At 38.2% G+C, this 14,502-nt stretch overlaps 1 protein-coding gene across 1 annotated transcript in view; it reads left to right on the top strand.

Moving 5' to 3' along the window:
• Positions 1-14,502, top strand: part of CASK (calcium/calmodulin dependent serine protein kinase) — a gene marked incomplete in the record, with an annotated part of 361,613 nt that overhangs the window by 239,523 nt on the left and 107,588 nt on the right. The window contains 2 exon segments of the mRNA XM_045164543.1: positions 5,573-5,748; positions 10,441-10,563. Of these exon segments, the coding sequence (XP_045020478.1) occupies positions 5,573-5,748; positions 10,441-10,563 (299 nt within the window).

The following is a 14,502-nucleotide window of genomic DNA, read 5'->3' as shown; positions in this document are numbered from 1 at the left end:
TATAATCATAATTAGAATTTTAGTCTCTTAAGAATAGACTCCATCTTTTTACTCTTTGTATCCTCAACATTTAACAGGGAAGAGACCCAACATACAGAGATTAAAACAGTATTGGAAGAAGGTGATATTTGAGGCAAAGAGACTTTTAATGTTGAACTGGCCAAATGAAGTCAAATCTAAAGTGTGTGGATTCACTTCTTTCAGGTTATATCTGTGGCTGATTTTTAATTTCACACTACTTTCCTCTTTCCACTTGTGAAAGAGTCACACTCAGGCCATCAGTCTGTGTGTTTGGGAAGAGCAAGCAGATATGAACACAGCCTGATTTTATTATTAGCCAAAGCAAACATAACTAGAAAATTCCCATGCCAGAATAAAAAATGAAGAAAAGTTAAAACAAACTTTCTTCACCAGTATGCAGAGGTGGATGCTAATTACAGATTCAAGTATTTGGTTTTATTTATTCCTTTCAGTAGATTCTAGCTCAGAATGCTGCCCTGTTTTTAGTTTTGTTCTTTAGTTTTGCAAATTGCCTAGTTCTCCATTCTACGAACTACCAATCTTCTAGCCATTGCTTTCTATTTTCCATCTCCAAGTACTGCCAGCCTTCACAAAGAGGAAAAATATCAACAGAACCTTCTTAAACCTGTCATCTTTCAAGAATACTTATATTAAATTCAAATACCTGAAAAATGATAAATATCAAAATAATAATCTTTTACACAGAATATTTCACTTCATTTCATTTACTGTTACTAAAACATCATAGGCCATCTTCTGAAAAATGAGCTATGAGTCAGAGTTGTAGTCTTTAAATCATTATTTTACCACATTGCCCTCCAAAATTAAATTGTGTTTAGATTTTCTTCTAGTTTTGTGTTTTCTTCTAGTTAATCATTTCCAAGGATACGAGAAATTGCAAGTTGAGTATTGTTTTCAAAACTGATTATTTTTTCTTCTAATTCTAATGAACTAGCGAATTCAAAACCTATGAAAAGTTTGAAACTTATCATCTGTGATCAGAAGACTGACCACAGGGTCAGAGTAACAACATGCAATTTAACCATAGAATCACTGAATCAGAATTCGAAGAGGCCTTAACTTCTCCAGTCTTGTAAACTAATGACTGAATTCTCTCATAAAATTCCCTGCAAAAGACTGAGCTCTAGTTTAATTCCTCAGGTGGCAAAGAATTCACTATGTCCCAGCACAGTTCATTCCATTTTTTAAAAGCTCCCTAACTATTGAAACATCCATCCTTGCATTAAACAGAAGTCTATCTTCCTGTAACTTCCACCCAGGAGTCCTACTTCTGGCTTTTGGAGCCACGGTGAGCAATTTTAATCGTTCCACACGATAGTCATTCAGATGCTTAAAAACTGCCATCATATCCGCCTTTTTATCCAAGTTAACTCGCCTAGGTTGATTTAGCTGGTATTCCTCGCATAAACTGCTTCAGTCTCCTGACTGCACCAAGTACGGAGCCAAAACCGAGCACAGCTCCAGGCACTTCCAACACATAGAAACTTGAAGCTATCCCTGCTTTTGCTGTGGATCTTACATTCCTATTAGCCTCCCCAGATTGCATGAGCTTTTAGGACAACCCTGTTGTAACACTGGTGGCTCATATTAATCTTGCAATCAACTACAAATCCCACGTTGTTTCTAAACAAACACTGCTGTTTAACTCTCTCACATCCACTATTCGTACAGATCACCCCCGTGTTAAAACAGACTACACAAATAACAAATTCTGACGATTATATCCTCAAGGTTGATGGGATGATATGATATAAAATGAATTCCTTTTATATGCTGTTATATATATTGGCCATTTAGAGTGACTTTGTTTCTCTTGATCTCAATTTGCATCCTGTTAGCATTAAAGATGGTATGGATTTCATTTTACTATGTACCTTGACTGAAGGGGAAAAACAAATTCATGACTTATCCAGACATTTTTTACATGTTAATCTATTTTCCTCAAGTCCATGAATCTTTCCCATCAAGTTTGTATTTTTAAAGCTGATTTTTAACCCACAGTGTATCAGTTGTGCAAAATTTATTTTTCTCAGTCCTTATAGAGTTAAAATACTTTGTGGTGGTCAAAATACTGTCATTTCTTAAACATATCTTTGCTTGCATTACTACTTCAAGTATTACAATGTCTTTAAAATGCAATCCAGATATGTAGATAAAGGATAAATGATTTCTCTTATAAAGTTTTCATGTTGTTTAAGACACTTCTGAAAATGTATCAGCTCATTTGCTAATATCTAAAAGAAAGCTATTTTCCTCTTAGATTGGAATCTTTGATCACTGAGTCCTCCAAATCAAAAGTAATTCTGTCCATTATATGTCCTATATAATAAAAAGCCATTTACATATATTTACATGTTCCCTATCTGAAACTCAGCTGTTTGGAAAACTCACGTATCCAGAATATAACTAGGAACCTAGAAAATAAATGTAATAGCAGCAAGACATTTTCTGCCCTTAATACCTGTTCATGGTTCTCTCAAGTGAACATGTGAAGACACACTCAGGCTGACATGCTTCCGTTTTTCAGAAAGTTCTGTGGATTGGCATTCCTTCATAGCTTCCACCTGCCTTTCCCTCTGGTTAGAATGCCTTTTGTCATTTTGTGTATCTAGTTAACGAAGTATTCTTAGAAGCAGGCTGATTTTCACCATCCCAAGTTAGGTAACCCTGTTTGTTCTCTCCCATATTCCCATAGCTGTCTGGCCTACATGCCTTCATGTAGCATTTCACGCAGGGATTTGTAATTATATCAAAGACTGAGCTTTGTGAGGGCAAAGGGGGACCATGGCTTATCCCTTGTATGTCCCCAGTGGTCCTAGACCACTGTGTCTAGGACCAAGCAGGCACTTGGGAAATTTTTACTAAGTGAAAGAATCTGGTTTCTAATGAGTTTACAGTTTATAGCAAATTTTATGCAACAAATGAGGAGAAGACAAGGCTAGAGTAAGCACAGTCAAAGAAAAGAAATGAAAGCCTGATCCAAAAAATATATATATATATGTTGAGCAGATACCAAAAGTTGGGAAGTACAGCAGCCTTTTATACTGAAAAAATCAACCTTTATTCTCTGGGGTATGCAATGCATTTTTGGTTCTATACCAGATTTCTTTCATTGGTATCACAATAATAATTCTGAGTCATCAAGAAAAGGTTGAATTATGTGCAGCATCTTATATAAAAGAAGTCAGGAAATTATAGAAAGAGAGCCATCCAAAATTCTTAAAGTAAGAAGGGGTGGGTGTGTAAAGATTCAAGTCCTAAAGTATAATGAATATGTACCTATTCAGAACAACTCCCCCTTCCCTGAGGTTCTGGGTAATAAGGTTTTATTATATTATAAAAAAAAAAACTAACATTTAAATTTTTAAATGCATATCTGAAGTGTCTCATATACAGTGACATTTAATTTGGTTTGGTAATTTGGCTTCCCGTTCTTAGAATTCTGTGGTCAGCATCATAAAAATCAACCACAAAGAAGGAAAAGTCAAGTGATCACAAACCAGGAAATTGGGGAGGTCAGTATATGTTAAAGGGCAACTCCAGTCCTTTCACATTCTACCAATCTGCGTGAAATAAATTTTTAAAAATCCACTCCTATAAATTCTTTCACTTCCCTGGTGGCTCAGGTGGTAAAGAATCCAACTGCAATGCAGGAAACCCAGGTTCAATCCCTGGGTCAGGAAGATCCCTTGGAGAAGGGAATGGCAACCCACTCCAGTATTCTTGACTGGAGAACTCCATTGACGGTGGAGCCTGGTGGGCTAACAGTCCATGGGGTCGCAAAGAGTCAGACACAACTGAGTGACTAGCACACATGATGGTCTTTGCCCTTTTCATTTATGAGCAAATTCCTTAACCAAAAGACATGTATCTTCCTCAAGGATGAACACTGATTCTCCAATACCATGGTAGTCTTCAATCTAGATAAATGGAGAGAACCTCCCCCTGGTTGGCCAGAGCTGGCCATGGGGGCTCTTAACTAGTCCCAGATTGAGACCTGCATTTTGAGTTGCTTGTAAGAGTCAAGTTGCGTTTCCAAGCAGTATCCCAACCACCAGCAGGTACCTGGCTGGTGCCCTGGTATGAGTACTGTGATCTCTTACCCTGCTTCTCCCCACTTTTACCAGCTCCTGTCCATCAGACCAAGGCACATTTCTCCAAGGGCACTGCCCTGTCCCAGCTGTTAATGAAGTAGGAGGCTTAGTTCTCATCATTTCACACTTCTTTATGTTACTTGAGGAAACTAAATGGGGCAACATGAAAATAAAAATCTTTCCTTCTAACTGGTACAGAGTTTACTCTGATCTACCATACATTTTAAATAAAAACATTTTCACTCTCTGAACGCCAAACATAAGCTCCTCTGTTATGGGGGAAGAAGGGGACCCACAATTTTCAGCAAAGGAACATTCCCAGTACACAAGCTCAGAGCTGTTCCCAACCATTTCCATCCTAACCAGGTTTGGCAATCACCAACAAGACTTTATGATACAGGCTTTCTCTCTAGCTGGATTAGAAGATCTCTGAGGTCTTTTTCTAAACTCTGAACACCATTCTGAGCTCTCCATAAAGTTTTGTGCAGTCTTCGAAATAAAAATGATCTTGGACTCAGGATGACGAGGTGGGGGGTGTAGGGAAGGGAGGAGAGGAGGGCACTGGGCCCGCCTAGAGCTAGAAGAGCTGTCAAATCTGGCAGGCAGTCCCCTCCCACAGGAATTTCCCTAGGATGCAAATCTTTTGTTCTACAGAAGAAAAGGGGGTGCTGCATTAAAGATGGCTACTAGTGTGCAAACAACTGCTTTCAGATTCCTTCCTGAAACCTAATTTTGATAGGAAAAAAGAAAAACACTTTAAAGAAGATAGAAATCAAAGAGAATCGAATGGGAAGAGCCTCATGATTTTGCTTTGGTTTATGTCATATATTTGCTCTCATTCTCTTCCAATATTAATATTTGAAGGAAGCTAAAATCCTATTATAACAAAATATCATTAACCACTGTTAATTGCTGCAATTAATTCCTAAAATCTACTGAACAGGATTTCGGATTCAGAGTCATATTCCAAGCACAAGTTCTCAGCATTAGGTTTAATTTCAGAATTTGTTTGGCAGTCAAAAGTAATCTTTTTCTCCACAGATATTTTCTCACTTGTTCCCCCCTCTCCCTGCCACTGTCTCTGCTCTGTATTTTTTAGTAATTTTTTTTCAAACATGTGAAAACAATAAAATTTAAATAACTTCTTCATGATGTAAGAAATAGGTAAATATTTACCATGCACCTTGCAGAATTCAGTAGGAAGTACCAGTGTTAGAAGACAGAGTACCTGTCTCTCCTGGGCTCAGTATTTTCAAGAGGTGATAAATAAGTTTTTTCTTTCTGCCTTTTTTCCCCTTGATTTTATAGAGGAGGGAAGAGGTGGTAATATTTACATCGTTAAACTTGTCATTCACACTGTTATTTTCAGTTTTCAAATAGGGGGAAGCCCATTTTATGTAAACATTTTTTCCTTGATGTTGTCCTTTTAAATATAGGGCGCGTTGGAACACCTCATTTTATGGCCCCAGAAGTTGTCAAGAGAGAGCCTTATGGAAAACCTGTAGATGTCTGGGGTTGTGGCGTGATCCTTTTTATCCTGCTAAGCGGTTGTTTGCCTTTTTATGGAACCAAGGAAAGACTGTTTGAAGGCATTATTAAAGGAAAATATAAGGTAATATATTATGAATGTTTTATTTTTCCATTGAGATTAAATTATTCTGAAAAAAAAAGTTTTAAGTTGTTGTCTCTCTTTGGATTGTTTATTGATGGTCAACATAGTTACCCAGTCAGAGAAAAGTTTTTTGCTTGCATCTTTGATCCACTAGCCTTGTTAGGCAACAAAGCTCTCAAGTAAATTTCAGAGTCGATCGCAGCCAAATTATCATCCAGATGACTGGCTTTAAAAAAAACCATTGCCTCATTCCTCCCTTCTCATTCCCTCTGTGCTGCCTCTAGTCTATCCCACGTATTTGGATTCCAACTCTGTGTTTAGTCCAGAAAACAGGGACCCGACTTGTCTTTGATACGCTATAAAGACCGGAGACCCGATGGATGTTCCCCCTTTTCCTCCACATTCTGGGCCCTCAGAGTCACAAAGCCACGCTACAAGTCAAAATCTTTGACCACAAGTACATTCTAGTGAAACTGCCTGTTTAGCTAACTCAAATTCATAATAATTTGTTTGTGCCCCACTTATTTCAAATAAAATTCTAGTTCAGGGAAAGAATTTGGAATACTCCTTGGAATTTACTGTGAGAGAATGTGAGCTTTTATTTTACCCTGGGTAAGGTGTCTGTGACAGACTCGAGCCCAGATTTTAAAATATCCATTAGCTGTCTGGTGATTGAACCCATTTATTCAGGCTGAGCTGGAGCATAAACTTCTTTGGCCCTTCTTTGTGTAATTTGAGAAAAGGGCTTTATTTTTATTACTTCATTTCTAAAGTAAAATGGAAATTTCATCCAGGTAATTTTAGTAATTCTTTATCTTACTTTTAGATTTAGTGTCTATTAACCTTTATTTGTTTTTGCTCTAGCATGCATGTTATTTTATTGCATTTTATGTAGTCAGCCAGCACAGCTGAAAAATTTGCCATTTACCTTCCAGGATAAACTGAAATGCCAGTATCACAACTGCATTTCATAATGTAATTTAGAGCCATTTTGGTGTAATTTAAATATTTATATTCATCTTTGGCTACTGTGAATTGGAAACTACATGTACTGTTCCCAGACTTCTGATTGGTACATTATTACTTTCATTACTAAATAATTTAAGAAGCCATTACTGACGTCATGAGTGGCTATACCAAAAAGACCTAGGAGGTTCTTGGAAATAAGCTTGGGGTTGGTTTCACTACTCTAGCTTTTACATTTTATTGCCCTGTGCCACCTTGTATGGCTGATGGAATACGATGCTCTGTATGGGAAGCACAGAAGAGTATGTGTCTGGATATCAAACCAGGGCAGTTTATTTTGAGGAAGTTCTCCTTCCTCCCATTATTATTAACACATGCACTTTCTATTCAACAAAATCACTGTTTTCATTTTCGGCCACGCCTGGTAACATAAAAACCAAACACACAGGTTTATATTCATATAACACTACACTCCAAAACTGTGAGGCCCCTAAAGTTTTTTTTTTTCTCTGTTCCTCAGTAACGTTAGAATTTTATATGGGACTTGACAAAACTTAAGGGGAAAAAAGAAATGAAGGTAAAGTAATTTCAGAGTTGTGGCCTTATTCTGTAAACCACAACTGAAGCTTGTGGAAGTCAGTCAGTGAGAACGGTTTGTACTTTTTTCCTTGTGTACCATCGGCTTATATATAAAGGTACACAGGTTTGTCTTTATTTAGATGAAGATCTATGGGAAAACTCTGTTAACAGAGAAAGACGTTTTCCGTATAGGTTTTTCTGCTTCTCTTAGAGTCAGTTGACCATTGGAAATAAAATCAATCCTTTCAAGGTAACTAAAGTCTCAGGAAACTCCTTGTAAGTAATCATCTCCCTTCCATCCCTGGAAATTGTGAGTGGCTATCAGGAATGCACGGTTATGGCTTTCTCGTTGAATTTTGCCAAGTGAAATCACAGATACTAACATGTGAAAATAAACACAGTAATTCTATCAGTGTAATAATACTAGCAATAATGATAGCTAACTCATACATACCACTTACTATGTTCCAGGAACTGTTCTAAGCACTTTACTTATATTAACTCTTTTCATCCTCACAGCGACTTATGACGTAGGTACCATATAATAAAATCTCCCACCTGCCTTCTTGAGCTATAAGCATTTGCTAATAATAGAATTCTTCCTTTGTATTTGTTCAGTTGCTAACTTCCTGGTTTCCAAGGCAATGTGCTTCATTCCAACAGCTTCTTGGTATTTGATTTTGTCTATTTTTAAAGCATTGAATAGTTATCTTTGTTTCTTTGTTTAGAAAAAAATTTGGACTAGTCAAATATGTCCAAAAGTTTAACTGTTTTAAAATTTTCTATTCTTAGTATTCTAGCATAATATAGTCAGATGGATGGTGGCAGCTATACTATGATTTCTGTACCTGGGGGTTTAAAGTTAATAACATATTTACTTTTACTTGGCTAACCTCACCTCTCGCTTATACTCATGGCTTTCCTTGCAAAGGCCCCAGGTTTTCAGTAGCTGAGTTTGAAGTACAGATCCATCTTTACTATCAGTGATGTCTCTATTGGGCCTTTAAAAAAAATACTATGATTGTGTCAGCATTCAGTTTTACATTTTTACTACTGAAAATTTCCAACAAAATAATAGAGGTAATAGTATAATGAACCCACAGTTTTAATATTTATCAACATCCAGCCAATATTGTTTTATCTATATTCTACATGCTACTGTTATTATTTTGGAGCAGATCTCAAAAATATTTTACCACCCTAGTGGTTCTTAACAACAACAAAAATTAAAAATCCTTGATCTCTATGAGTATTTTCAAGAAAATTTTGATGACACATTTTAAATGTAATATATTTAAAATGTCAGAGTTTATAAACTACTACTGGTCTTAAATAATTTTAACTTTTTATTCTCGTTTACTAGCTTACTTGATCTTTTAAGGTCGATAGGAGAGAATACTTTAGCTAAAATATATGCTAACATTTAATTTCAATTAATTTTTTATAAAGGACAAAAATATATTTCCCAAAGTGTATAAAAGATACAATGTCAGCTTATATCACTTGTTTCTGGATATCCAATTGGTGTCTACACAGCAGGAGTTCTCAGCTGCCTCGCTTTCATATTCAAATAATTAAGACTGCTTTATAGCCCTGTTTTGTTCTCCCTTATATATTCAAGGGCTTCCCTGATGGCTCAGATGGTAAAGTATATATACTCGACCTCCTAAATTAATATCAGCTACTCTTTTCTGCCAAAGAGAAAACCCTGGATTGGGCTCCCTCATGAAAAGGACCAGGGAGTATACTTCTCAACCTCTGCTCACTTCAGAAATCTTACGACCACTTTCAGATGGTTTCTCAACACCTTTCCTGAGGACAGATCATTCAGACATGAAAGAGAACATCATCTCCAAGATGGAAAAGAGGAAGCAAGGCTGTCTAAGCCCCATCTAATCACTCGCCTCCCTATTTCAAACTTGTCAACCGATCACAGTTTCAATAGGATGACAGTATTTCAACAGTCTCACGGCATTCACTTTTAATTAAGGGATCCGACAAGAAAAGTGACTACCGCTTAGAATTCTGCCTGTCAGACAAAGAAGACGGAACATTTTCCACTCTCTATCTACTAGAACAAAGCCTCACATTAGCCAGAGCAAAATGTCTGACGCTAAACCTTGGCCAGATTATAATGATTCGTGTGTACTACAAGCAGTGATTTTATTTGGCTTTAAAGTGTTACGGACTTTATTCTGCATCTTTCTCCCATAGAAAGTGACATGGGTCTCTGGCCAGTTAAAGCCATGGCATTGCTTAAAGCTTCTGGCAACAGACAGCTCCTACGTGCTCACTCAGTCAGTTTCCTGATATTAAATAGGGAGTGAGACCCTGCTCCATCTCTTCCCTCCTGTCCCCACTTGCCTTCCCAACTCCAAACCCCAAGCATTCCTTTCCATTTCTTCCTGGTTCCTGGTCTCAGACATACCCCTTTTCCCAGGAGTCTTCCAACTCTTTTCCTCAGAGATCCACAGCCTTGCTCACAAGTCCTGTGTCTTAGGAACAACTCATAATTTATTTTTTTGTTTGGCTTTAGGCGACTTACCTTGTAGCTTAGTTGTCTCATCTCTAAAAGAGGAAAAAAAGTCACTTCACTAAGAATAATATACAAGTAAATTGGATTTTTTGTAAGGCCTATAGTAATATATTTTTTCCTAAATGCTGAAAATGACATACAGTGACCAAAGTATCCTATTAATAAAAGCTGCTTGTGTGGCTTCACAGTTACTGCTAATTCCCAGTTTTAAAAACAAAATATTAAAAACACTTCTTGAAAATATTTAAATTTTATTTTAGTCCTTTCTAGATTAAAGTATTCTCATCTCCTTAGAGTCTAGATGCTAGACTTTTTATTTTACCTGAGATAGAACCTGGAATCGTGAACATTCTGTTTTTCAATTATTAAAAATATTATTATATATCTAATCAGAATATGTATAAAGAATATTTACTGATGCAAATTCTCATGTGTTGAACAACAGGAAATGCATGACCTCAGTCCTCTTCTTCCTTAGAAAGCAAGTCTTTAGAATCCGATTTCTCTACTTCGCTACCTGAATCTTATTCGCATTGAAAGAATGTAGGGATATTAACAGTGAACATTAACGTCTCACTGAACCTGTGTAATTTTCCTTTCCCCCTCTTCAGATGAATCCAAGGCAGTGGAGCCATATCTCTGAAAGTGCCAAAGACCTCGTACGCCGAATGCTGATGCTGGATCCCGCCGAGAGGATCACCGTTTATGAAGCACTGAATCACCCATGGCTTAAGGTATGTGAGCTCACAGGTGGCCATCTGCACTTTGTTTGGACAGTTCCAGTGACAAGAATGCATTACCCTGTAAGGTGCCCCTTTCCACCCTTTTTTTTTCTGAGCATTTTTTCACTCGTTTTGTTCACCTTATTTACTGTTTCTGTGCATTCTCTGTAAACATCTAAGAGGATGTACCATTTGAGTGACATTCAGCTTCATTACAAAAGGGTACTAAAGAGGATTAAGGCAAAATCCATCCCAGAGGAAGGCTTGTTTGTTCTCTACCAACACATCTTCCAAGGATGCACAACATGAACAACAGAAGGAGCACTTAGTATGTGATATTTAAAAAGCGATTATCATTGCTTTGGTTGTGACTGTATACTTTATAGCATTATTTTTATTTCAGTAGATACTAGATACAGATTTATTTTCTTAAGAAAAAGATTTTTTAATTTTATTATTTATGGCTGTGCTGGGTGCTTCCCTGGTGGCTCAGACGGTAAAGCATCTTCCTACAATGCAGGAGACCTGGGTTCAATCTCTGGGTTGGGCAGATCCCCTGGAGAATGAAATGACAACCACTCCAGTACTCTTGCCTGGAAAATCCCATGGTTGGAGAAGCCTGGTAGGCTACAGTCCATGGGGTCGCAAAGAGTCAGACACGACTGAGCGACTTCACTTTCACTTGGGTCTCCATTGCTACATGCTGGCTTTCTCTAGTTGCAGCAAGAGGGGACTACTCTCTAGTGTGGTGTGCAGGCTTCTCGTCACAGGGACGTCTTATGTTGTGGAGCAGGAGCTCCACGGTGTGTGGGCTTCAGTAGTTGTGGCTCACAGGCTCTAGAAAAAGCAGATTTTAAAAGTTCTTTTTATATCCCATCCTGCCAATGAAGTATCACTATTAAAGAAAATTATAACTTGGGACTTCAGTGAGATAGTACTATTTGATGAAGACATTACAGTGTTCAACAGTTCCAGGAAATTCTCACTTTACAGGTGAGAAAGCTAAGCCTCAGGTTAAAGATCTTGCCCCAAGTCACAGAAGCTGTTGATGTTGGAACCAGGATTCAGCCTACCACACCCTTCCCCTTGTACTCAGGATCCTATCCCTATCCTGTGCCCTTCCCTGCATCAGCACCTTCCTATCTCTGTGGGATCTAACAAGCTACCATTTATTTTCATTACACAAACACATGTTCTCCTAACCCTACATCCCGCTCCAGCCTCTGCCCCTATTCTCTACTCCCCTTGACAGCGAAACTCTTAGAAAGTGTTATTTCTACTCACTTTCCTCAGTTTCTCCCATCGCTTTCTTTTTTTTTTTTTTAATTTTATTTTTAGACTTTACATAACTGTATTAGTTTTGCCAAATATCAAAATGAATCCACCACAGGTATACATGTGTTCCCCATCCCGAACCCCCCTCCCTCCTCCCTCCCCATTCCATCCCTCTGGGTCGTCCAGGTTCGATGCACAATACTGGATGCTTGGGGCTGGTGCACTGGGACGACCCATCGCTTTCTCTTGAACCCACCCTAGTCAGGGTTGCAATCCTACCAGCTCCACTAAAATAGCTCTCATCAAGTCATCAAATCACCAGTGACCTTCACGTTGCTGAGTCTAGTGGTCAGATCTCATAATTCTCCCTCTTGGTGTATCAGCATTTGGACATCCGTACTTCTGGAACTCTGTCCTCCCTTGGCTTCAGGGCACCTCTCTCCCTGGTTTCCCTTCTACCTCTGTGGCAGCCCCTTCCAGATCCTGCTGATTCTTCCTCACCTCCCTGCACCATGTCTTCACAATGGAGTGCTACAGCCCGTTGCTCTTCCGCTTCCTATCTACACTCAGACCCTTGGAAAGTGAGAGTGAAAGTTGTTCAGTCGTGTCTGACTCTTTGTGACCCCATGGACTATATGGACTATACAGTCCATGGAATTCTCCAGGCCAGAATACTGGAGTGGGTAGCCATTCCCTTCTCCAGGGGATCTTCCCAACCCAGGGACCAAACCCAGGTCTCCTGCATTGCAGGTGGATTCTTTACCAGCTCAGCCACCGGGGAAGCCCCAGACCCTTGGAGACCTCATCTATTAATAGTTTTAATGGCTTCTAATGCTATCTGTACAAACTGAGTTTATACCTTTAGGCTAGACCTGTCCCCTGAAGTATTATTAATTTAGTTTACCATTTCACTCCCTGATACCTTTCTGACTTCACCCCTTCCTACTCTCCTCTTCTCACTTTGTTCCCTCATGTCGGCCTCCTCGCTGTTCCTCAGACAGCAGGCCCACACTTGCCTCAGCACCTGTGTTAGTCGTGCCCTTTCCCTAGAATACTATTCCCCAAGTTATCTTCATGGCTTATTCCCTCACCATCTTCAGTCTTTGCTTAGATAGCAGCTTCTTAGTGAGATCTTCCCTGACCACCCAATTTAAAATTTGAGGGAAGGTATGTCCCCTGCCACCAGTATTCCATACCCCTCTTCCCTGCCTTACTTTTTTTCCATAGCATTGGTCACCATGAGACATACTTACATTTTACTTATTTGTTTCTCTGTCTACTTCCATAAAATATAAGCTGCATACAGAGCAGGAATTTTGTCTCTTGGTTCACTTCTGTATAGAACCTTTGAAAGTGTCTGACATGTAGTGTGTGCATGCTAAGTCACTTCAGTTGTCTGACTCTTTGTGACCCTATGGACTATAGCCCGCCAGGCTCCTCTGTCCATGGAATTCTCCAGGCAAGAATACTGGAGTGGGTTGCCATACCCTCCTCCAAGGGATCTTCCCCACCCAGGAATCGAACCTGTCTCTCTTATATCTCCTACATTGACAGATGGGTTCTTTACCACTAGCGCCACCTGGGAAGCCCCTGACATTTAGTAGGTGCTCATAAATATCAGTTAATGATTTCATGAGTGAATGTATAAATGTATTCACACTACTATACCATGCTAGCTCCCCAGAAATTATGCAAAATAATAATATTTAAATATAGGTTAATAGTGTATCTTAACAGTGAGGACATGGGATAATAGTATGATTGAACAATGTTGAGATTCCAGTAGATCTTGATTCTCCTTAAGAATATTACTTTTCACATCGGCATTCAATCCTCTGATACTCAGCTTTAGTTATTCTCGACTTGAGTTCCCCAGCTATAGTTATTCCTGACTTCCTCCAGAAAAGAGTGAAATACTTCCTCCAGAAAAGAGTGGAAGTGAGATACTTTCTTAGTACTTGTTTTCTCCCAGAAATAAACAGTTCAGGGAACCTCCTGATTTTCCTTTGCTTTTCTCAGTTTCTTATCATGAGGATCTTTTTTTGTTTGCAGCTAGTTTAAATGCCAAGTAACAGTGAAAATGGCAGCCATATTAGTCATTTTTAATATCCTTTAGAAAATTTGGCTTTCATTATCTTGCATATGTTGACTAATAATATTTATTTTTGGAAACTCTTATCCCTGCAATGATTATAGTTCTTTTGCCAAATAATCTGAGCTTAATAGACAACAGATTTCTGGCACCAGAAAGACAAAAGACAAAAGTGTCAGTAACTTGAATGAAAAAATTTCTGAAGACTGTTCACTACAGTGTGTTATCTGAAGATGGAAGAATTCAATGAGAATGTTATCAAGGTGATGAGAACAGGCTTATGGCTTATGTTATATTTCAGTACTTTTCCATGTATACTTTTAAATCATTGCTGTGCATAGAACTGGTGGTAATTTAGCAATGGCTAAAATTTAAGCTGAAGTTTAAATATGAAAAACCCCTGATTAACTGCAATGTAAAGAAATAAAATGATGAAAATCCTTGTAGTAAGGAGTACCGAAAGTCATGATACCACTGCTTTATGTCAAAAAAAAAAATTATTATTTCTTTGGCAAGACCACAAAAAAGTCCTATTCAATCATGACATATAAAATGAGAATTTGAGTAAATAGACCAATTAATAT

This window comes from Bubalus bubalis, chromosome X (genome assembly GCF_019923935.1).
Source record: "Bubalus bubalis isolate 160015118507 breed Murrah chromosome X, NDDB_SH_1, whole genome shotgun sequence".
NCBI classification, from domain to species: domain Eukaryota; kingdom Metazoa; phylum Chordata; class Mammalia; order Artiodactyla; family Bovidae; genus Bubalus; species Bubalus bubalis.
The sequence above is the reverse complement of the archived record's forward strand: the minus strand, read 5'-3'. Positions and strand labels throughout refer to the sequence as shown.